This window comes from Balaenoptera acutorostrata, chromosome 2 (genome assembly GCF_949987535.1).
Source record: "Balaenoptera acutorostrata chromosome 2, mBalAcu1.1, whole genome shotgun sequence".
In the NCBI taxonomy this organism is placed as follows: Eukaryota; Metazoa; Chordata; class Mammalia; order Artiodactyla; family Balaenopteridae; genus Balaenoptera; species Balaenoptera acutorostrata.
Window position 1 is genome coordinate 39,047,189 of NC_080065.1, and position 22,640 is coordinate 39,069,828.

The 22,640-nt window shown below is 45.0% G+C and overlaps 1 protein-coding gene and 1 pseudogene across 1 annotated transcript; both read right to left on the bottom strand.

Annotated features, from left to right (window-relative positions):
- Positions 1 to 8,518: 8,518 nt before the first annotated feature.
- On the bottom strand, positions 8,519 to 9,079 carry LOC103011617 (annexin-2 receptor). The gene has a single exon (XM_007195625.2). It carries the CDS (start codon positions 9,077 to 9,079, stop codon positions 8,519 to 8,521), a length of 561 nt encoding a protein of 186 aa, XP_007195687.2.
- A 10,036-nt stretch (positions 9,080 to 19,115) lies between these two features.
- LOC103003944 (arrestin domain-containing protein 4-like) lies at positions 19,116 to 20,290 on the bottom strand (annotated as a pseudogene).
- Positions 20,291 to 22,640: the final 2,350 nt, after the last annotated feature.

Genomic DNA, 22,640 nt, shown 5'->3' on the forward strand with positions numbered 1-22,640 from the left:
TTAACTTCCCAACGCAGCTTTTGAGAAATGAATTTGAAAGGGTCTTTGGAAAGCCAACATGACAATAGGCATTAAGCATTTCAATATGAATACCCTTGGGGACTTCCCTGGTGGTCCAGTGGTTAAGACTCCAAGCTCCCAATGCAGGGGGCCCCCAGGTTCAATCCCTGATCAGGGAACTAAGATCCCACATACCACAACTAAGCCCGCGCTCGCTGCGACTAGAGAAACCTGCACACACCAATCAAGAGACTGCACACCAAAACGAAGACCCCATAAAAAAAAAAAAAAAGGAAGACCCAGCGCAGCCTAAATAAATAAATAAATCTCAAAAAAAATATATGAATACTCTTGACCCAGAATTCCACTTCTACAAGCCAGAAATTGTGGTTAAAAAACGGACGTGTTGGGCTTCCCTGGTGGTGCAGTGGTTGAGAATCTGCCTGCCAATGCAGGGGACACGGGTTCGAGTCCTGGTCTGGGAAGATCCCACATGCCGCGGAGCAACTTGGCCCGTGAGCCACAATTACTGAGCCTGCGCATCTGGAGCCTGTGCTCCGCAACAAGAGAGGCCCGGATAGTGAGAGGCCCGCGCACCGCCATGAAGAGTGGCCCCTGCTTGCCACAACTAGAGAAAGCCCTCGCACAGAAACGAAGACCCAACACAGCCATAAATAAATAAAATTAAATTTAAAAAAAACAAAACAAAAAACGGACGTTTTTTCCAATACAGGATAAAAAAATATATAAACAATAAGCATATTTGCACAATCCCAAACTATGCAGCCCTAGAAATAAAATGGAAGGCATGATTATGAAAAGATATCCCAGAGAACAAATGTAGAGTAGGGGGACTAGAACACTGGGCAGGAGGTGACTGTAGCAACGGGACTTGAATTCAAGGGGATGGTTCTAACCAAGTTAGAGGCGAAAGCGCTGAGGTAACCAACTAGGTAGGCTCGGAGAGGGCAGAATTCCATGTCCTTGCCCTGTGGGCACCCCGTGACTACCTGCACCGGGGTTTTGTAGCTTTTCTGGATCCAGGCAGCCACCTGATCTGCCGTATTCGGCTTCTCTGGGGCTGAAGTTGGACCAGGCAGAAACCCAAGTGTCAACTCCCAGGTAGGCCTTTTTGGGAGCTTCCGAACTACTCATGGCACAGAGAAAGTCTCTGAGTCCCATTATTTCTCTCCCACACAGTAGGTCCTATCCTACCTGAAGTGGAGCATTCCCCTGAGCCTCTGCTCAGTCCCTGGAGGTTGTCCAGACCCAGGCTTCTACCCAGTGCAGGGAAGGCAGTAGCCAGGTTCCTGCCTCTTGCTTGCAGACAACCGAACCCTCACAGCAAGACAGATGAAGTTCCAAACCTTCACTCTCTTATACCGTGAAACAGCATGTCTGGGCCAAGAGAGAGGAGCAGGAAGCAGAAGTCCTCTAGCCTAGGACCTCTAAGACATCAGAATTAAGATGCTGAAACACAGACGTTGGTGTTAACCTTCAGTGCACATTGCTTCAGGATACCAGACCCCCGAGAAGAAGCAAATTAATATCCTCTTCTGAATGACATCCAATAAAACCGAGCTGAATGTGGCTTTGTTCAGATCTGATTGATTGGGTCATCCCAGCATTTGATGCTCACAGCATGTTTACCAGCATTTCTGAGAAGCAGCAAGGAAAAACAAACAAATAAATCCTCCCAAGAGTTATTTTTCTCCTTTTCAGTGATATCTGATCTTCCTCTGTTCAGCCTGTGGCTGGAGAATATTTTTTTCTATATTCATTCCTTCTTCATCCCCAAAGCCTTACTAAGCACGAATATTATACTACATGTATACATGATCCTGGAGCTAAAGCCATCAACCAGCAGACATGGGATCTGCCGTAAAGTGTCTGACTTTCTTTTTTTTTTTTTTTTTTAATCTATTTTTTTTTAATCTATTTTTGGCTGCACTGGGTCTTCGTCGCTGCGTGTGGGATTTCTCCAGTTGCGGAGAGTGGGGGTTGCTCAGCAGTTGTGGAGCAGGGGCTCAGCCGCTCCACAGCATGTGGGATCTTCCCAGGCCAGGGCTCGAACCCATGTCCCCCGCATCGGCAGGCAGACTCCCAACCACTGCGCCACGAGGGAAGTCCCTCTTTTTTTTTTTTAATTTCTTTTTTATTTATTTCTGGCTGCGTTGGGTCTTCGTTGCTGAGCGTGGGCCTTCTCTAGTTGCGGTGAGCAAGGGCTACTCTTCACTGCGGTGCGTGGGTTTCTCACTGTGGTGGCTTCTCTTGTTGCAGAGCACGGGCTCTAGGGCGCAGGCTCAGTAGTTGTGGCACACGGGCTTGGTTGCTCTGCGGCATGTGGGATCTTCCCGGACCAGGACTCGAACCCGTGTCCCCTGCGATGGCAGGTGGATTCTTAACCACTGCGCCACCAGGGAAGTCCTAAAGTGTCTGACTTTCATGGGAGGGACAGACAGTAAACATGCCAACAAATAAGCAAATAGAACTATTTTAGTATAAGTGCTATAAAGAATGTTTTCTAAGTTAATTGAAAGAAGGTAACTGAGAGGGTACTAACTTTGAAGAGTCAAAATAGCATTATTAGAGATATGAGCATGTCCTTTCAACTTAGATCTCAGTAGTGTGATGGAAAATCTAGAGGAAGGAAAATCTCATCATCGAGAGAGAACATCCAGTTCACAGGCTCAGCCTAGAAAAAGATTAATATGGTCATTGATGGAGGGAAGGCAAATACTGGCTTTCTGTGGCCCTAGTGAGATATATCTGTACCACAGCAATCTCAGAGTCCTCTGTCTCTGCTAGCATCCAATCATACTTAATAGGTAATTATGATGAAAGATTTAAATATTGTGTTAGATTTGATTGAATAGTTTAATTGCTGACTTTGACTGCTCAAATATATGCTATTGACCTAATCAGTTATCAGATTGACCATAGATGTAGCCAAGGAATTGATAGGGGAGACCTAACTGATGGTATTTGAAGGTGTGTTCACAATTTCTTCTTCACTCTGTCAGATTATATGACCCCATATATGAGCCGAGCTATTTAGTTTCTATGTTATGACACGGTATTTTCCAGGGTAGATACAAAATAAATAAAATGGAAGAGAAAAATATTGTGATTATTCAAGAAGCTTTTCCAAGACACTAGAGAGCAGTAAAATTTGATTTAAATAGTATAACAGTGTAATCTGGAGTGTGTACATTGAAGATCCCCTAATACATCATCTCCCCTCTCAGTGAGCAGCTTCTGTCTAGGGAAGTTGAAAGGAACTAGTGCCATGATTTGCACAGTTCGGAGGGAGATAGATGTCAGCTGGAGGGCTGCTCAGTAGGTGTTTGTCTAGGGAATCGGGCTCCCCATTGGGAAACCTCACTCCTCTGTGTGTTACTGCCATCCAGGCACCTTCCTTTCTCCACGATGCAAACGTCCATTCACTGTTCACACCTGGACAGACGTATCTCTGCTACTTAGCACAGCAAAGCTGCAGTCAGCTTCCTGGAGCCACTTCTGAAGTTCCCCAATAATCACTTGCCATTCGAAGCTTCTCCGGCTCTCAGGATCCACCATCTAGACACCTAGAGTCCACTTACAGAGACTCTTGAAATTTCTGGTTTCAGGAGTTTCCGTTCTACTTTCTAAGTAAGGCTCTCTATTTACTAGCGTAAATAGTATTTATCTGTTCTTTCTCTAGATTGGATATTACACTGCAGGGTGCAGGCTCATTTCTCTGGATTTGTTGCTGGACAGGGACTCTTTTGAAGCCACATTATTTCCCCCAAATCTTCCAGGAAATGTATATTATTTTTATCTTTCCTTCCTGAAAAAAAAGTAAATTGAATAGATTGTGTAGGCATTCATTAGGTATATGACTTCGGATATATCCTGTAGGTGGGAATAGTGGTTAAAGAAAGGAAACTTTTTTTATTCTAAAATCCATCTACATTTATTTCACATCAATTTTAATGATCACTTATGAAATCTATAAAATATTCTTTTTGCCTTTCCTTCCTTTTTATTGAGGTAAAATTGGTATAGAAGTTTCAGGTGTACAGCGTTATGATTCAACACATATGTTCATTACAAAGTGATCATACTCAAAATCTAGTTACCATCCATCACCATGCACTTGACCCCCATCACCCATTCCAACCAGCCCCCAACCCCCATCCCTTATGGTAAATACCAATCTGTTCTCTTGTTTTGTTTGTTTTGTTTTAGTTTTTTTTGGGGGGGGGTTGATTTGGGGTTTCTTTAGATTCCACATATAAGTGAAATCATATAGTTTTTGTCTTTTATCTTTTGATTTATTTCACTTAAGGTAATACCCTCAAGGTCCACATGTTGTCGCAAATGGCAGGATTTCATTCTTTTTATGACTGAGTAGTATTCCATTGTGTATATATACCACATCTTCTTCTTCTTTTAAATTGAAGTACAGTTGATTTACAATATTATATTAGTTTCAGGTATACAACATAGTGATTCAGTATTTTTGCAGATTATATTCCATTATAGGTTATTATAAGATAATGGCTATAATCCCTGTGCTATACAGTATATCCTTGTTGCTTATCTATTTTATACATAGTAGTTTGTATATGTTAATCCCATACCCCTAATTTGTCCCTCACTCTTCCCTCTCCCCTCTGGTAACCACAAGTTTGTTTTCTGTATCTGTGAGTCTGTTTCTGTTTTGCATACACATTCATTTGTATTATTTTTAGATGCCACATATAAGTGATATCATGCACTATTTGTCTTTCTCTGTCTGGCTTATTTCACTAAGCATAATATTCTCTAGGTCCATCCATGTTGCTGCAAATGGCAAAATTTCATTCTTTTTATGGCTGAGCAATATTCCACTGTATATACTTAGCACATCTTAATTCAGTCATCCTTTTTTAGGCACTTGGGTTGCTTCCATGTCTTGGATATTGTAAATAGGTGCATGTATCTTTTTGAATTCATGCTTTCGTTTTTTCTGGATGTATACCCAGGAGTGGAAAGCTGGATCCTATGGTATTTCTATTTTTAGATTTTGAGGAACCTCCATACTGTTTTCCATAGTAGTTGCACCAATTTAGATTCCCACCAACAGTGTATGAGTGTTCCCTTTTCTCCACATTCTCTCCAACACTTGTCATTTATTGTCTTTTGGAGAATAGCCATTCTGACAGGTGGGAGATGATATCTCATTCTGGTTTTGATGTGCATGTCCCTGATAATTAGTGATGCTGAGCATCTTTCATGGGTCTGTTGGCCATCTGTGTGTCTTCTTTGGAAAAATGTCTGTTGAGGTCCTCTGCCCATTTTTCAGTGAGGTTGTTTGCTTTTTTTGGAGTTTAAATCATGTAAATTGAGTTGTATAACTTGAGTTAAAACCTTAAGAGGATGTAAGAGTTCTTTGTATATTTTGGATATTAACCCCTTGTCAAATATGTGATTAGATATATCTTCCCTGATTCAGTAGGTTGCCTTCACAATTTGATGATAGTTTCTTTTGCTGTGCAGAAAGTTTTTAGTTTGATGTAGTCCCATTAGTTTATTTTTGCTTTTGTGTCCCCTGCCTGCCTTCCCTTCTTGAAATTATCCATTTCTAGACTTGAGGAAATAGCTACATACAGTTACCTTGCTGTTCACATGCCCCATATTGAATTGCATGAATTAGCAATCATGTAAGAAATTTTGACATTGTGTACATTTGTGAAAATTCCTTTCCCTTACTTAAAAATTACACAGAAACATCTCTTTTAAAAAAAACAATCTTGGGCTTCCCTGGTGGCGCAGTGGTTGAGAATCTGCCTGCCAATGCAGGGGACACAGTTTCGAGCCCTGGTCTGGGAAGATCCCACATGCCACAGAGCAACTAAGCCCGTGTGCCACAGCTACTGAGCCTGCGCGTCTGGAGCCTGTGCTCCGCAACAGGAGAGGCCGCGATAGTGAGAGGCCCGCGCACCGCGATGAAGAGTGGCCCCCGCTTGCCACTAGAGGAAGCCCTCGCACAGAAACGAAGACCCAACATAGCAATCAATCAATCAATCGATCAATAAATCTTAAAAAAAAAAAACTAACAATGCAAGCATAAGAAAGCCACAGGAAAACATCAGAGCTGACGCTTTCTCCCGCTCCCGATTACAGGTGCATCATCACCCACACGAAAAGGCAAAAACTGGCATGATCTAGTGAGAGCTGATGAGAAGTTGACCAAAAAATTGACATTATCAAGAAGACATACTAGAAATACAAATTTATTTTAAAAAAAAACAAAACAAAAAACCAATCTTTTTTGATAATAAAACCTAACAGCTTAAAAAAATTCTCTTTATACTGTGAGTCATTGCTTTGGCTGTTGGGAAGTACAAAGGGCAGAGGTAGAGGTGGCTAATTCAAGTCAATTTAAAAAATTTTTTAAGTAAAAAGAAAAGAAAAAACGGATCACACAAACCCCATTACTAGAAATAGTTACAGGTAATGGCAGAAGCAATCTATTCCAGAACAGAATTTTCTTTAACAATGTTATGGATGATCAAATACTGCAATGACTCCAGCTTTCTACCAGTAAAGGGCACTTCTACAGTATTCAGCACTACTAGTCAGTTTTACAACCAAAAACAACCTAAAATTGTATTTTTAGGTATTGCTAATACATTATTTAATATTAAAGATACTCTAATATATTTATTAAAATACTGGGGTCTAGATATATGTTATAATTTAAAATGTAAGGAATTATAAAGTGACAATAAGAGCTTGCCTGATAGAGTGTACCTGTCTGCATGGTCTAGGACAGTCCCAGTAATCAATCATTCCTATGAATACTCATGCTACTTTGGATAGAGTACACTATGGCCTCACATCAGTCTATGCCATATTTTGCTGTCAAAAGAGTTTTGTACCAAAATTTACACACCAAAGTGTAGGTTGCATAAAATTTTGGATTTTAGAATTGCTAAAGAAACTGTAGAACTGCACTCCAAATTCTGCTAGTGATTCCTGACAAGTGGGTTTATGGACAATTGTGTCTTTCCATGAATTCAAGGGATATTTCATTTATTTGCCTAAAAGATTAAGTATTTGAAATGACTACTGAAAAAGTGAGGATGAAATTTAAAAGTGATTTCTTTATTTCCAGTTCTCACTGATTTCATTTTTCATATACACTCTTTAAGAAATAAAAGACAAAGTAGGAAATTAAAGTACATTAATAAAGACATAGCAGTGTCTACAACACACACCCATGTCATCACATCCTCGTTATGAGCTGTATGTTTCCCATGTTCAGGCCTCAATGGAAAAGTTCTGTTTGAATCTGAAAAAGTGAAATATCACTCTGTGGTCCAATGGATGGGTGAAAAGAATACTTTTGCAATTCCCTGGGGACAGGCCAGGGTTACATACTGGTTGAGCCCCAGCATCCAAGCTGCACAGGTGACCCATGGAATCCTGGCAGGGAAAGGAGAGAAAGGGTGAGGTTGGGTGGGACGCCAGAAACCAGAGCGATGAGGGGAAGGGACTCCAGGAAACCGCTCCCGAGGCCGGGAGTCCCCACATTCAGACTCCTGTGAGATTAATCCCAGTGAAGGATTTTGCCCCCAGAGAAATCACAGCAGTTGAGAAATTCTCAGTATAATTGCATTAACATTTATTAAGCACTTACACTTTGCCTGCCATTGTTGTCTCAGGCCCCATTTCAAACCCCGGATTGGGTGGACACTCTAGTTCAACTCCGAATGGTAATGAGAAGTCAGGCGCCTTGGAAAGTGGCCAGGTTGGAGTTAGGAAGTGACGCGAGCCTAACCGCTCCAGAATCTGGCCGCAGAAACGCCCCACCGCGAAAGACAATCCCTAGTTTTCTCTTGTCGGGGGCCCCAGCGCTCTGGCTGCAGGTCAGCTCTGAGGTGGGAGCTGGAAGTCGGCTTTGGGGCGAGTCAGGAAGAAGGGACACGCCCAGGAGAGTGCCTGAGGGAGACGGAAGCTCTGCGCTACCGGAGGCCAGTGCTTCTCGATGCGTTGGGAGCGGCGACAGGCGCTGGGGGCCGTGGAGCAACGTGAAGGTGACTGGACGGCCCCACAGATGCACTGGAAGGGCCAGGGCCAGGGCCAGGGCGCAGGAGCGTTCATCGGGCGAAGTGGAGTTCTCAGGGCTGCTGGCCGCCCTTTGCTGGATGTCTCGGAGCCCAGCACGTGGGACCCAGTTTGGCAACGACTATGCTGGACCCCTGGCCGCCCGGTGTGCCCAAGAGACCCCACCGGCCTCCCCCCGCCCAGCAAATCAGGGGACTGAGGGTCCCCGGTGAGAACTGGCCCCGGCCACCCCGCCCCTGCGTCGGGTCCTTCCCCAAAAGCCAAAGTAAGAGAGAGAAAGGCGTTGGAATTTGGTATAATTTATTAAGTAAGCGAAAGGAAAATTCACAAATGTCTCTGAAGACGAATTCTTCCATGATTGCTAAACGGAGAGGTGTTGTTGTAATACCATCTATCGCAAGGGATCATCCAATGACGGGTCTCAGCGGAGATGAGGGCTCCTGGGTCCAAAGGCGGCGGGAGAGGCAGCCCAGGGTCTTGCCGGCCACTGCGTGTAGGTCCGCGGCCACCAGCCTTGGGACGTCCGGTGGTGTCTCTCCAGGCCAGGAGGAGGGCGATGCTCCGGAAGGGTCCCCGCGGTCAGAGGTCTCGGGTTCCAGATGCTGGGTCCCCGATGCCGCAAGACCCGCCCAGGGAAGCTTTGCGGGTGGGCGGCGGCCCCACCTCCTGAGGGCGATTGTGGCTCCTGGCGGGTCTCGGGCGTCGTGTCCGGGGCGGGCGGCCCAGCGCCCCCCCGCCTGCAGGTGCTCTGCGCTCGGGGTCCGTGTTTCGGGCAGTGTGGGTGCAGACGCCCGCAGGGGGTAGAAAGTTGTTCCCCACTGAAGTCCTCGTAGTCCCCAGAGAGTTGGCCCAGCGTAGGATAGAAAGAGAGCTGCCATTCCTCAGGGTCCGCTAAGCTCAAGATTTGCAGCGTCTCTGGTTCCTGGGACTCCTCTGCGGAATCCCAGGCTTCGCGCACGCAGCGGGGAAAGTTCGGCTCCATCGCTTCAGCCCCTGAGAGGAGGAGAAGTTTTCAGGGATCCGTTCCTTGAGGATATATACTTTCCCGGGCTCTTAGGGGTCCAACCAGAGGATATGAGGATGGGTGGTGCCGTTTTGTCAGGTTTCAGATTGCTTCAGAAGGCGGGCCCTGAGGAGATTAGGGGAAAATCCAGTCATCTTGGATGGAGTTATTCGAAGTTGAATCGATTTTGTTGATTTGATAGAATTAAATTTTTGTTTTTTTGTTTTTTTTTTTTAAAGAATTACAGGTACAGGGACTCTGCCAAGACGAGCTCTTTGGAAGGTTACTCTTTTAGGAAAAGTATCCTATGTGCCTGACACTTTTAGTTAACTGTATGTCCATTGATTCTCAGGGCCCTTCTGCTTGGAAAGTACCATCAGATTTTACCCAGATGATCAAAATGAGAAGTTGGCCACCTTTGCATGAAATCACACTGCTGGTCACACTGACACTCTGATCTTCAATTCTAAGTTAAAATTGCTTCAGACTTTCAGCCAACATGTAGGAGGGGAGGGCTCAAAGTCTAGAGATCTAGATGCAGACTGTTTGGGTACAAGTTCTGTCTATTATTTCTATATGACTCAATTAGTTACCTAACCTCTCTTATCCTCATGTTTTTACCTGGATGGTAGCTAAAATTTAACGTTTTACAAGGTAACTTTTATGATTAAATTCAATAACAAAGGTCATGTAATTAGATATTCCCAGGCAGAAAATAAGTTGTTCAATTAGAATTATTATTATTTTCATTGTCATTCTTAGTGATGTTAAACATGGATATTAAACATAACATCAATGAATAACAAACTCAAAATGTTGTCTTTTTGTGTGTGTTTAATCTGAATGGATTGCTTTTTCCTTCTGTGTCAGATCTATAGTGAAATCGTATTCCCTTACATCCTTCCTGAGATGTTTCAGACATTCTGTTGGCAAACATGTCAGTGCCTCTAAGCCTAGACTTCCTTGATCAGTCATTCATCTTCAATGTAACAAAGTCAGTTAAATTCAGAGTTTTTAACAAGCATGTTTTGACAGCCTGCCACGGGCAAGCTGCTGTGATGGTGCTACACATACAGAGTTGTAGAACTGGGTCCTGCTTTGGCAGAGCTGAATTTTAAGGGGAGAGCAAAGTCACAGTTAAGAGACCATGAGGACACAGCTAAAACTTGTTCCTTATGGTAGTTGATTCTCTGCCAGGAAAGAAAACTCTAACATTTAAGATGACTCCCACCAAAGCCAGTGTTTTGCATGAGCTGAGATAAAAAGAAATGGTATCAATAAAAATGAGAAATAAGGGGACTTCCATGGTGATGCAGTGGTTAGGAATCCGCCTGCCAATGCAGGGGACATGTGTTCGAGCCCTGGTCCGGGAAGATCCCACATGCCGTGGAGCAACTAAGCCGGTGCACCACAACTACAGAGCCCGCGCTCTAGAGCCCGCGAGCTACGCTACTGAGCTCACGTGCCACAACTACTGAAGCCCGTGCGCCTAGAGCCCGTGCTCTGCAACAAGAGAAGCCACTACAATGAGAAGCCCGCGCACCACAACGAAGAGTAGCCCCTGCTTGCCGCAACTAGAGAAAGCCTGCACACAGCAACGAAGACCAAATGCAGCCAAAATAAATAAATAAATAAATAAATAAATAAATAAATTTTTTAAAAAAGAAGTAACTTTTAAAAAAAAGAGAGAAGTGGGCTTCCCTGGTGGCGCAGTGGTTGAGAATCTGCCTGCCAATGCAGGGGACACGGGTTCGAGCCCTGGTCTGGGAAGATCCCACGTGCCGTGGAGCAGCTGGGCCCGTGAGCCACAGTTACTGAGCCTGCGCGTCTGGAGCCTGTGCTCCGAAACAAGAGAGGCAGTGATAGTGAGAGGCCTGTGCACCGCGATGAAGAGTGGCCCCCGCTTGCCACAACTAGAGAAAGCCCTCGCACAGAAACGAAGACCCAACACAGCCATAAATAAATAAAAATTAAAAAAAAAAAAACAAATACTTAAAAAATATATATATAAAAAAAAAGAGAGAAGTAAGGAAACAGAGAAAAGAGGGAAGAGAATCAAAACCAAAAATGAGAAATAAGGTAATAAAGAAGATGAATGTATAGACAATGCAAGAGGCAGAGAGTTGGAAGTTCTGGTCAAGGCAGCCAACAGTGGTAAGTTGAAGGGGTTCATTAGACCAGCATGCAATGGCTGTAACTGACTTGGGGGAATCTAATAAAGATATTCAAGACACAAAGCTCTGCTTGGCCGGGTTTAAGGGAAGGACAACAACACTGTTTCCTTTGAAGGCTCAACATGGCGCTAATAGGCCCTGGTGGTGTAGAACCTTCTCAGAAAGTTGTTTGAACACCAGTGACATTTGGTTTTCCCCACAGAGGTTAGGAGCAGCTAGCCTGTGTTATACATGCAGCAGAAAGAAGCCACTACAGTGAGAACCAGCAATGTGGTCAGACTGCAGATGATCAATATCAGTCACCAACAAAGTGGGGAACAACTGATTTCAGATAAAGTCTACCCATTACATGTAGTTGGGATGTCTTAATATTTCTTTTAATCTGTAGGATTTCCCCAACTCTTCTATTTTTTTTCCTTTTTATTTTTTGAAGAAAAGGGTATGTCAAGTACAATGTCTCACCTTTTTTTTTAAAGTTTCATTCATAAACAACCTTTCTAAGCATCAAAAATAGGAAAGTTCCAATGACCATATAGACCAGCATGGAGCAAACTCATCCTTCAATACTGGGCATGTGAAATAGCAAGGTATCTACCAGGTAGCTATTTTCTCAAGACAGGAATGAGGTGATTTCAAGAAGGGAAGGCAGAAAGAGTATTTTATAGACTCCACAAATAATCATTGAAATGGATGTGAAATAAAGTAGATGGATTTTAGAATAAAATAAGTCCATTTCTTTTTCCACCTATACCAAAACTAAGTTTTGGTCTACTGTTAGGGAAAAGGGTGTCATGAAAGAATATAGATGGATCTGTGAGAAGAGTTAACAAGGACATGTATAGGCAGGGATTGCCTTCTGGGAGAGAGTCAGGGACAGTCTTAGTGTGGGGAAAATATTCTCAGGGATCCTAAGTATATGGTTCAAAAAGTGGGTCCCTTTTCCTGCAGGTTGGGATTCCAGTTTTGGGGTGAGGAGGTCTTGCCTATGGATTGTCTTCTTATTGCTAATCTTTTTGCTTTTGAGAAAGAAGTGAAACAAAACGCAGGCTCCTAAGAGGAAAACCACAGTGTTATCTCTCAGCCCTAGCAGCACAATTAGGTGACAGCCACGGGTCCACATTTTTTAAGGGAGAACTATGGTCTGGAGAGTCTGGGAAACCTGGTTGGCACTGTTTAGTGCACAGGGTCAGTAAACATTCTGATTCTCCTTGGAACCATTATTGTGCCCTGTAAGGAAACTAATTCTAAAGAGGTTCGTCTTCTATAGTAGGTCATAAGGTACTCTCAGTAATGATAACTTCAAAAAAATTCAATATTTAGTTTAAATTTTTCCCTTCTGCTGTGTAATTTCCTTCAGTTATCCCAATCCTTCAATAAAAACTGGTACAGCCGTTCAACCTTGTGTAATGATACTTGGTGGGATTAAAGAATGGGCACTAGATGAAATGCATCCTGAAACAGAGCAACCTTTTTTTGGAACCAGCTCACAGACAACAGTGTGCTATTGGTGACCGTGTCCTGGCATCCAGGGGGAGACCAGCAGTGATGCAAAGTTTTCTTATAGAGGAGCTGGGAATATCCGGGTGGACTGCAGTGGGGACTGTGTGGCTGTATGTCAATCCAGGAAGAGATGTGAGAAAATCCCTTTACACGTAGACTTGAGACAGGTAACAAGGAATTGGGAGGCAACCTGATGCTTGACTTACATATCATGATCAAGTTCTAAGTCTCAGTTGCAAATTCCCAAGGTAGGCACTCGTGGAAGGAACTGCAGCAGAGTGTTTACATAGGCAAGGCTCTGGAAACCCTGCCCTCTCTCAGCCTAATGGGTGGCTGTGCCTTAGTGCTTTCCCTTCCAACTTGCTTAGAACCACCCTTAGTTGCTACAGTCAACCTGTCCAGGGCTTAGCCTGGTACATTCAGCTTCTGGGTATCTTTTCAAAGTCATGCCTTCCATTTTACCTCTAAGAGCAGCATAGTTTGGAACTGTGCAAATATGACTATCATTTATTTTTAATCTTATATTGGAAAATCGCCTGTTAACCACAATTTCTGGCTTGTAGAAGTGGAATTCTGGGTCAAGAGTATTCATATATTTTTTTGGAGAATTATTTATTTATTTATTTATTTATTTAGGCTGCGCTGGGTCTTCGTTTTGGTGTGCAGGCTCTTGATTGGTGTGTGCAGGTTTCTCTAGTCGCAGCGAGCAGGCTTAGTTGTGGTATGTGGAATCTTAGTTCCCTGACCAGGGATCGAACCTGGGGGCCCCCTGCATCGGGAGCTCGGAGTCTTAATCACTGGACCACCAGGGAAGTCCCCAAGGGTATTCATATTGAAATGCTTAATGCATATTGTCATGCTGGCTTTCCAAAGGTCCTTTCAAATTCATTTCTCAAAAGCTGCGTTGGGGAGTTACTACTTTACCAATATTAGAACAAATGGAAAAGATTAATACAGACCACTGTGGTAGTCAAAGTTATATGTCATGGTTTCACTTTACATTTCTTTGATCTTAAGGAGCCCTGACCTGGGTCCCAGCTCCCCTTTCAGCCACAGAACCCCCTATACCGCTTCCAGGCCTGACTCTACCCACCCAAATCAATCCACAGGCAGAGAATAAGGAAGCACGTTTTAATCATTGCTCATAATTGGAATCAACGTAAGAAACATAACAATTCTGAGTACAACTGCAAGAAAGTTCCTTAAGATAGTATGAATTCCCTGAAGAGAGATCTCTGAGAAAGCTGTCAGTAATCCAGGAAAGGAGGGACAAATAAGGACTGGTCTGCCCCACAGAGTCCTCCAGGCTCATCCAGGCGCGAAGCAGGGCCCAGGGGAGAAGCCCAGCCAGGCAGAAGGAGGCCTCCACGGGGGTGACTCAGGCTCCAGGCCAGGGCATGGGTTGAAGGGGCGCCGTGGGCCGGACAGAAGGCTGCGACTCCTTTCCTTGCCGAGTTCCACGGGGTTTCCAGCCTCCACAGGGTTTCCGCAGCTTCGGGGTAGGGGACGGGGATCGTCCTGGGCTCCTGGAGGCCATCTGGCCGCGTGTCTGTCGGCCTCCGCTGCTGCGGGCATCTCCTGGCTGTTCAGGCCCGATTGTGCCCTGCGGTGTGTGGCTTCGGCCTCTTCTTGACGGGACTGCCGCTCCACCCCGGATTAGCCGTTGGCTCCTGGACTTGTGGGTCTCGCCAGCGTTTGTGGCCGCTCTCCACCTGGGGACCGTCTGCGTGTCCGGGGCAAGCGCGCCGCGGCAGCCCACATGCACAGTAGTGCGCGTCCTCGCAGAACCGGGGGCTTCGGCAGGAGGGGCGGCTCAGCGCAGGGAAGTTATCCAGAGCCCAGGCCCAGGCCTGTTCTCGGTTGAGGCCCGGTGGCACGTGGGGCTCTGGATGCGCCCTCCTCCGGGACAGCTCTTCCCAGGTGTAGTACGCGTGCGGCTCCATGGCTTCAGCCTCCTCCCAGGCCAGACGCGTAGCGGGTCTAAGCACAGGGGCGAGTGATTCAGCCCCGTCCTGAGTGTGCCTTTTATAGGGTCTGTCTAGTACAGGAGATCGGAAACCCTTGCGCAGATAGGTGGGCATAGACACTCATTTGCCTTTCAAATTGCCTCGGCGCCTCGCGAGATTAAGGAGAAAACTGCATCTTGCTGGGAGGGGTTTGGAAATTCCGAGTGGTTTCAGTGATGGAGTTAAAGGAGGGGGATGGGAGGGGAAGGAGGGTCCCTGGGGAGAGAGGTCCAGTCCTGGTCTTTTCCATTCACTGGGGGAAAAAGCTCTCCACTCGTCAGGAAAGGCTGACAAATTACGCTTCGCATGTCTAATAATTTAGCATATTAGAGAGGATTGCCTGGTTTCAGAGTTGAGACTCCGCGATGATAGATTCTTGCCAGGACACAAAGCTAGTTTGGGCATTAGCTGGATCGAGGTTCCAGGTCTTCATGCAGGCATATCAGGAAGGGAAACAAGTGAAGGAGTGATCAGGTTGGGGTGGGAAAAGGAGAGTCCCATGCCTACTTAGAATTGCAATATTCTTTTTTTTTTTTTGTTCACTAGAAGATCTGAATCAAAGGGAGATGCCATATATACTGTGCTTTTCATACCTAATTCACAAATGCATTGAGTTAATGCCACATTTTCAAGATTTTTTCCTTTTTTTGTTTATTTGCAGAATTCCTATCCTTTTTTATGTAATTGTGTTCATTCTATTATTAGAAGCTCCTCTTTCTCTCTGCTCTCCCTACTTCTATTGCAATTCTTGCCATTTGAAGCTATTTTCTATGTGTGTTTTTGTATCAGACTTGTCATATGTGACATACTTTTGTGTACATATGTCTTCAGTTCATGTAAGGTTATCAGTTTATTATAAACTAATAACAGTTTATTATTTTTCATTCATTTGCATGTTTCTAAGATTGTTATCTGTGCATTTCATCTATTGCTTCCAATGCTGCCATGTTAACCTCTGGTGAACCCCTGACACATTTTGCCTATCTGCTGTCCCACAGTGGACAAACACATTGCCAGTTACCCACCTTCATCACATATGATAGAACCCTCGTGAGAGAACTTCTCTAGGATATATATCCATAAGCAGAATTATGTCATTAAAATGCATACACCTAAGTTTATTGAGTATTGCCATATTATTCTTCAGGATGCATGTGACATTGACCCTCCAACAATAATGTGTGAAGATAACGGGATGCACACATTCCCGCAAACATTTGGAATGACCACAGTCTTTTAACATTTCCCAGGGGATTCGTGAATCTGAAAAGAGCAGCTCTGGGGCTGATGGTAAATTCAGTGTTTTTTGGTTTCTGACAGTGTCTATCTTTGGGGGCCACTTTGTGGCTGTTTGGTTCTGGGAGCCATTCCTGAAGTTCAGGCAAAAATCTCTCTTCGTTATTCCATTAAATTTCAAGGTTTTTTTTTCAGTGTAATCATTTTATTAACAAAAGGAACCCATGGTGTTCAGATCAGAGTACAAAATACAATCTTCATTTTTTCTCCCTGTGGGTTAAATTGTTACATTTTTATAATAAAAATAAAAAGCTTTCATAGTTAACTTATTGAAAACATAACCCCTGCCTACTGAGTTTCTTATCGTGCAAAACAAAAACATGAAAGTAAAGTTCTGCTCATGGAAGGATTCTGTGTGCCAAAAGATGCACATTCTCAATTTCAAAATTTTTGCATCAAAAAGAAAATTCTAAGGCCACGGTTTCTTTGCAAACTAAACAAGAGGAGAATAAACAAGCCAATAGCAGCTAAAATTTTATCTTCATTCCCAAGTATTCTCTGTTCTAATGTAGAGTCTTCAACATTCATCAAATAATTTCTTGATTACAAAAAGATATACAGTTTCAACCTACTTCTTAAGGTCAGATATACCAATATTAATTCAAAAAGGCAAATCATACATTTTAGCTATTCTCTTAAGTGCTGCAAAATCAGCTTTGTTTTAATTTGGTGGGTGCACTTCATGATTTCTTTTAAAAAGGTGACAAAACAATCCTAGTGAAAGATTCCAGTAAGCAGTTGCTTTTCTACATGCAACCAGACAATTAAACTTCCTCTTCCTCCATATCATTTTGTTTTGTTTATTTCACTTTGTTTTGGCACCATGTAGATAGACAACGCCTTGACAAAACGTATAAACTACAACTCAGAGGTCAAGAAATAGCTGAAGATGATCTTTTTTTTTTTTTGATCTTTTTTTAAAGTAAAAATAAAACAGTTTAGACAGCACATAGCTACAAACACACAAAAGTGAAGCACAATAAAAGATCACCAAAAAACCAAAGCAGGGAATAAAAATTTGTGACAATTTCAGTACCACAATTATTGGTAAAACAGTTTGCACGGTGATTTTCAACAGTGGCTTACAATGAAAGAACAGCTTAAGATGCTTACATGATTACAAAAAAGAGAGGTATATCCAGAAGGGTGAAAAGCATACATTTACCTAATGTTTGTATAAAAATCCCTGATCAAATGTCCAACTAATTTTTACATACAAAATTTAACTTAACCTTAGAACTTTTCTATTTCTAACTGAATATACTGATTGAAAGAAAAGCTAATCATTCGGTTGAATGAAGTACAGTATTCTGCATGGGAAGTACCAGGGTTTCTAGATCAAACACTTAGGACATGGAGAAAACCAAAGTACTGGGCTGGTCCAAAATGTTCACAAGTGAACATGTGACCATGACTAGGAAGAGAGATGGGAACAGTAAAAACACTGCTCAGACTTTTAGCAGCAACACAATATTGTTGGTCTGAATATCCTGAGGTTGAATGGTAATAAAATATTGCACCAAAACAATAAAAAAAATCACAGTTTGAACAGAATTACTAAAGAACTGGAATAACAATGTACAACACAGTGACTGTCAGTCGACTTAAGTCTCTTGACGGAAATTAAGCTTATGACTTTTTTTTTAAATGGTAATTTTGCCTTCTTGGTTTTGTATTTATTTTGAAATACCCTTTGGTATACGCATAGTAACTTTCATCTAGTGCTAACCTTATAGATTTTGCCCTTGGTCCAGTTTCAGGTTGAGGCATAGAAGAGATGAGATTGCTACTGCAAATGAGCAGAAACTCCAAAGAAGACTTCTCAGGCCTGGAGTTTTCAACCATATCTGATTCTGATAACCCCACTAGAGGTAGGTAAGAAAAGGCCTTTCCCCACCCCTGTGCAGTTATCAAGGCATCCTAAGAATGCAACCTTTTTTTTTTTTCTAAAAAAACCTCTTGGGCTTCCCTGGTGGCGCAGTGGTTGGGAGTCTGCCTGCCAATGCAGGGGACACGGGTTCGCGCCCTGGTCTGGGAGGATCCCGCGTGCCGCGGACCGGCTGGGCCCGTGCGCCACAATTGCTGAGCCTGCGCGTCTGGAGCCTGTGCTCCGCAGCGAGAGAGGCCGCGATGGTGAGAGGCCCGCGCACCGCGATGAAGAGTGACCCCCGCTTGCCGCAACTAGGGAGGGCCCTAGCACAGAAACGAAGACCCAACACAGCCATAAATAAATAAAAAATAAAAAATAAAACCTCTTCTTTTTCTAATATGCTTCTAGGTAAATAAGATGAGGAAAAGCAAATAGGTACCCTGCTAAAGTACTTAAAGGGAATAAAAAGTGCAACCTTTCCCCTTTCAACTGACAAGCCTTTCAAGGAACTCTTTCTTGGTTTCATAATACCATATAGCCAATTTATAAACTACCTATTAAACTACGATTAAAAGAGTGAAAACTGTTTTACTTCACTAGAACCTCATAAGACCATGACCTCAGAAAAGGATTCTTTTAAGGACTTCAGTCCTATGGAATATGAAGGCCCTGACACCGGAGGGTCTCGCTTTGTAGACTGGGCCCCTTTCCTGTCCATGTACATACAACCGTGTGTTGCTATTTCTCCAAAATCGAGTCTCCCCGCAGTGCGTCCATACCGCCTTAAAGCTTAGGATACATCTGTGCCACTTCCAGAAACCTTTGTAAAGATACACTCGCATAGTGTTTCCACTATTTACAGGCACTTTCTCTTGGGCCAGCACAGGCATCCCTCCACTTACTCTGTCACCATCGGGACTTCCATTACATTCTGTGACTTTTCATATCTTCGTCCCATTGTTCAAAGGGGACACAAGACCACATCACAAACTTGTGCAACAATCCTGTTCGCCGACTGGAAAGTTCACTCTTGCTTTAATTTCTATCACCTCAGTCTTGATGTTCATTTATGTTCTTAAGCTAATCTTCCCTCCCTCTTCCCCAAAAAGGCAGGGGGGAGGAACTGACATTCTAATTTGATGATGAACACAGTGATTTCTGAAATATGTTCAGAGAATGAAGGAAACAGGCTGGGTCTCTTCTATGTCACTAGGATGTGGATCAACCTCTGAATAAAGAGGCAGAGGCTGAAATCTGAATTCCTGAGTGCAGGCAAACAGGACAGCATGACTCGCCCTCCCAGTTAGGGGGTTGAGGGTAAGGAGGAATGTGTCTAGAGAATTCTTCCTCAGATACCATGTCTGCGCAGTTTGGTGGTGCTTCAGGCTGTTCTCACAGAGTCAGTGTCAACCAGCTCATATCCATAATGAACTGGCTGGCAGTGCTGGAGTTCCTGCTGCCAAAACCATTGTATGGGACCATGCCAGGCACTAAGGGCAGCTCAAGCATCAATTTTTTAGCAGCAGGAATGTGAATATACGCAGCTAAGGAGTAGTCCACTCGGATGATGCAGCACGGCGTCCCGGGCGGGATCTTGAGGGTCTTCCCGTTCCAGGTGCCGGTGCTCCCGGAGGCGGTGTGGTTCTCCCGCACGTTGGCCACCGTGGCCGCACGGTCTTTGTTTTCCCGCTGGCCAGGTACGTCTGCGTCTGGAAAATGGCAGCTTTGGGAACAATCAGACGAGAGGAACAATTTCCTATTTCTGCATAGATTGGAGTAGCTTCTCCATTCCAGTATCCCTTTCTTTCAGTTTTGGCACTCAGCGAGACTGGACCAGAAGTGAAAAACCAACAGCCAACCATCTTCTGTTGAGTTTTCAGTACAGGGGTTAGTAATGCTGGTGGGTTGACATCGATGTGACTGACGACCTGGAGTTCCCGCTTAACAATCTGATCAGGTCGTTCCAAAACCGTTCTCACACAGTGCTGAACACTTCCGTATCTCCAGGTGAATGAGGTTACCAAAGGTTCCGATGGACGTTGAAAGCTGAATGGGAATTCATGTTTTCCAGGCTGTAGTAAGAGGATGCCTTCACCGGCCGGGGGCTCGCGCAGGCTCAGGCGCACGGTCAGGCTTTCCACCCCCGAGGCGGCGGCGGGGTCCGCGGCGCTGGCGGCGCGGCCCTGGGCCTCCAGGCGCTGCGCGCGCAGGGTCACCGGCTCGGCAGCCTCCAGCAGCACGTGCCCAACCACAGCCTCGCCGCTCGAGTCGCAGCCCTTGCGCCTGTCCTCGAACAGCGGCCCTCGGAGCCCACCCCCGCCGCGGACCCCGCCTCGCCGTCCATCCTACCGGGCGACGCTGCCGCGCCAAGGAGGTCGACACCGGCGCGGAGCCGGGGTCGCGAGCAGAGCGGCGCCGCTGTCACAGGCGCCACCCGCACGCCGAGGGCCACCGCGGCCGCTGTGCGGGGCCCGGTGGAGGCCCCACAAGTTATTTTTTTATCCCCTAATAAATTATTTTATGCTTAAACTGTTTGAGTTATTCCATTTCTGTTCCTAAAAACCACAAAAAGAAATACAACAGGGACATCACAGCCAACATTATATTTACTTATTACAATCTTTTTCTTTTAGAAATCTTAGAAGAATGAATCTAGAGGTCCTTAATAGCATATGTAAATGTTCACATTTTTCTTTTGCTCTTCAGGATGCTTTGAGAATGTTTGTTTTATATTCATCCTGGTTTTTAGATGAGACCATAAGGTTAAAAGATGAAAATGCTCCCTCAGTATTTTATCCTGAAATTTTACATCTTTCCTTTCTTACATGTCCTTCCATCACGAATTAAATAAACCATTCTAATAAAGACATTTGAATCTCTTTTGTACGTGTTAACCTTTTTAACACAGGGCTCCTGGGACAGGAGCAAGGAACTTCTCTAATCCCTGCTGGGCATTGAAGTAGCCCAGAGACTGGGGCATCCGGAGTCTCGTGGTGAGGGGCTGAGCCTAGTGGTAGAGTGAGTGTGGAGGGTTGAAAGAACCCTGAAACTAAAGACCAAAGTGCAGCTCCTTAGCTAGACCAAGAGGGAAAATTATCTGTGAGAAAGACTTCATGCTTAATCTGGTTCCTTCCTCACCCTAATCACACTCCCAAGACTTAAATGCTGACTTTGCTTGAGACCAAGAAATAGAGTTCCTTTGCCATTAGCCTTCTGGAAACACCTCACCCTGCCCACTGCCCACCATAGGGAGGGAAAGTTTTTCTCTAAGTCCATGCTAGTCTCACCTAAGGGTCACTAAGGATGAGAGTTTCTCCTTACCATTCTCCAGCCCAGTTATTTGAAACAAATCATTAAACAGCAGGGCACATGCAATGGAGCTCACAGAGGAAAAGAAGATGTCACTTAGGATACCAAATGTCATGGAGTGTCACTTTCAAGAGGAGATTTTAAACACCATGACTGTGTCCTGCTGGCACTCCCTGTCTGGCTCTTCTCTCCTGCTTTGCTTTACTGAAGCAGGATAACTTGTGGCTCCCTGCCCCCTGTAGAGGCCCACTTGGCAAGGAACTCAGGGCAGCTCCTAAACTGTGTCAGCAAGGAACTTAATCCCAAACAGGTAAAATTCAGTCGCACAGTTTTGTTGAAAGCAAAATACCAATCATCTTGCATAAATTTCTTTTTTTTTAAAGTTTATTTAACGAGGTTCTCATTCCTACCAATGAAAAAATACAGAAATTAAAACAATAGCATGTATATTTCATCTTATACAAATTCAGAAGACATTGTACATTGATTTTACTAATGATCTTCACATTGCAGGGTAATACGCATTTCATAAACTGTCAATGGGACTGTACTTAGTGAGGGACTCAGCGCAAATCTCGGGACTCCTGGCAGCCCTGGGTCTTCCGGGCCACTGCGCGTCGGATCCGCTGCCACCAGCCTTGGGACGTGCGGCGGCTCCCGGGGGCAGGAGCCGGGCGACGCTCCATAGGGTCCCCGCCGTCAGCGTTCTCGGGCTCCGCTCGTCCGTCCGGGAAGCGGCGCCACCCGCCGAGGGAGGCTGCGGGGGCGGCGGTCGCCTCTCCTGGGGCGCCTCTGGGTCCGGGTGGGTCGCGGGCGTCTGGTCCGGGGCAGGTGGCTCTGCGTCCCGTCGCGAGGGCTTCGGCCTCCAGCAAAGTGTCCGTTTCGCGAACGGTCCCAGTCCAGAAGCCCGCCGCAGGGACTGGAAAGCATTTCCCAGTCGAAGTCTGGGCCGTCCCAGGAGAGCTCGCACGGGGCGGGGTAGAAAGGGAGCGTCCAGGGCGCAGAGTCGGCTGAGCTCGGGGCTGGCGGCGTCTGGGGCCCCGGCGCTCACAGCCGGGAAAGGGCTGCGCCATCGCGTGGGTCTCACACCAGGCGATACCGAGTGTCTGGGATTCGGAAGCCCCCAGCCCGCGAGTTTTTATGCTCTTCCGGCCTCCTGGCGAGATAGGAGGAGTTTGGGTGGTGACATTAATCCTACAAGATAATTGCATCAGAAGACCTGATAATATTAATACAAAACCCAATCATGGGGCTTCCCTGGTGGCGCAGTGGTTGAGAATCTGCCTGCCAATGCAGGGGACACGGGTTCGAGCCCTGGTCTGGGAAGATCCCACATGCCGCGGAGCAACTAGGTCCGTGAGCCACAATTACTGAGCCTGCGCGTC

Bases quoted from the DNA above. Each gene is read 5' to 3' on its own strand.
- LOC103011617 (XM_007195625.2), bottom strand. From the start codon at position 9,079: ATGGAGCCGAACTTTCCCCGCTGCGTGCGCGAAGCCTGGGATTCCGCA.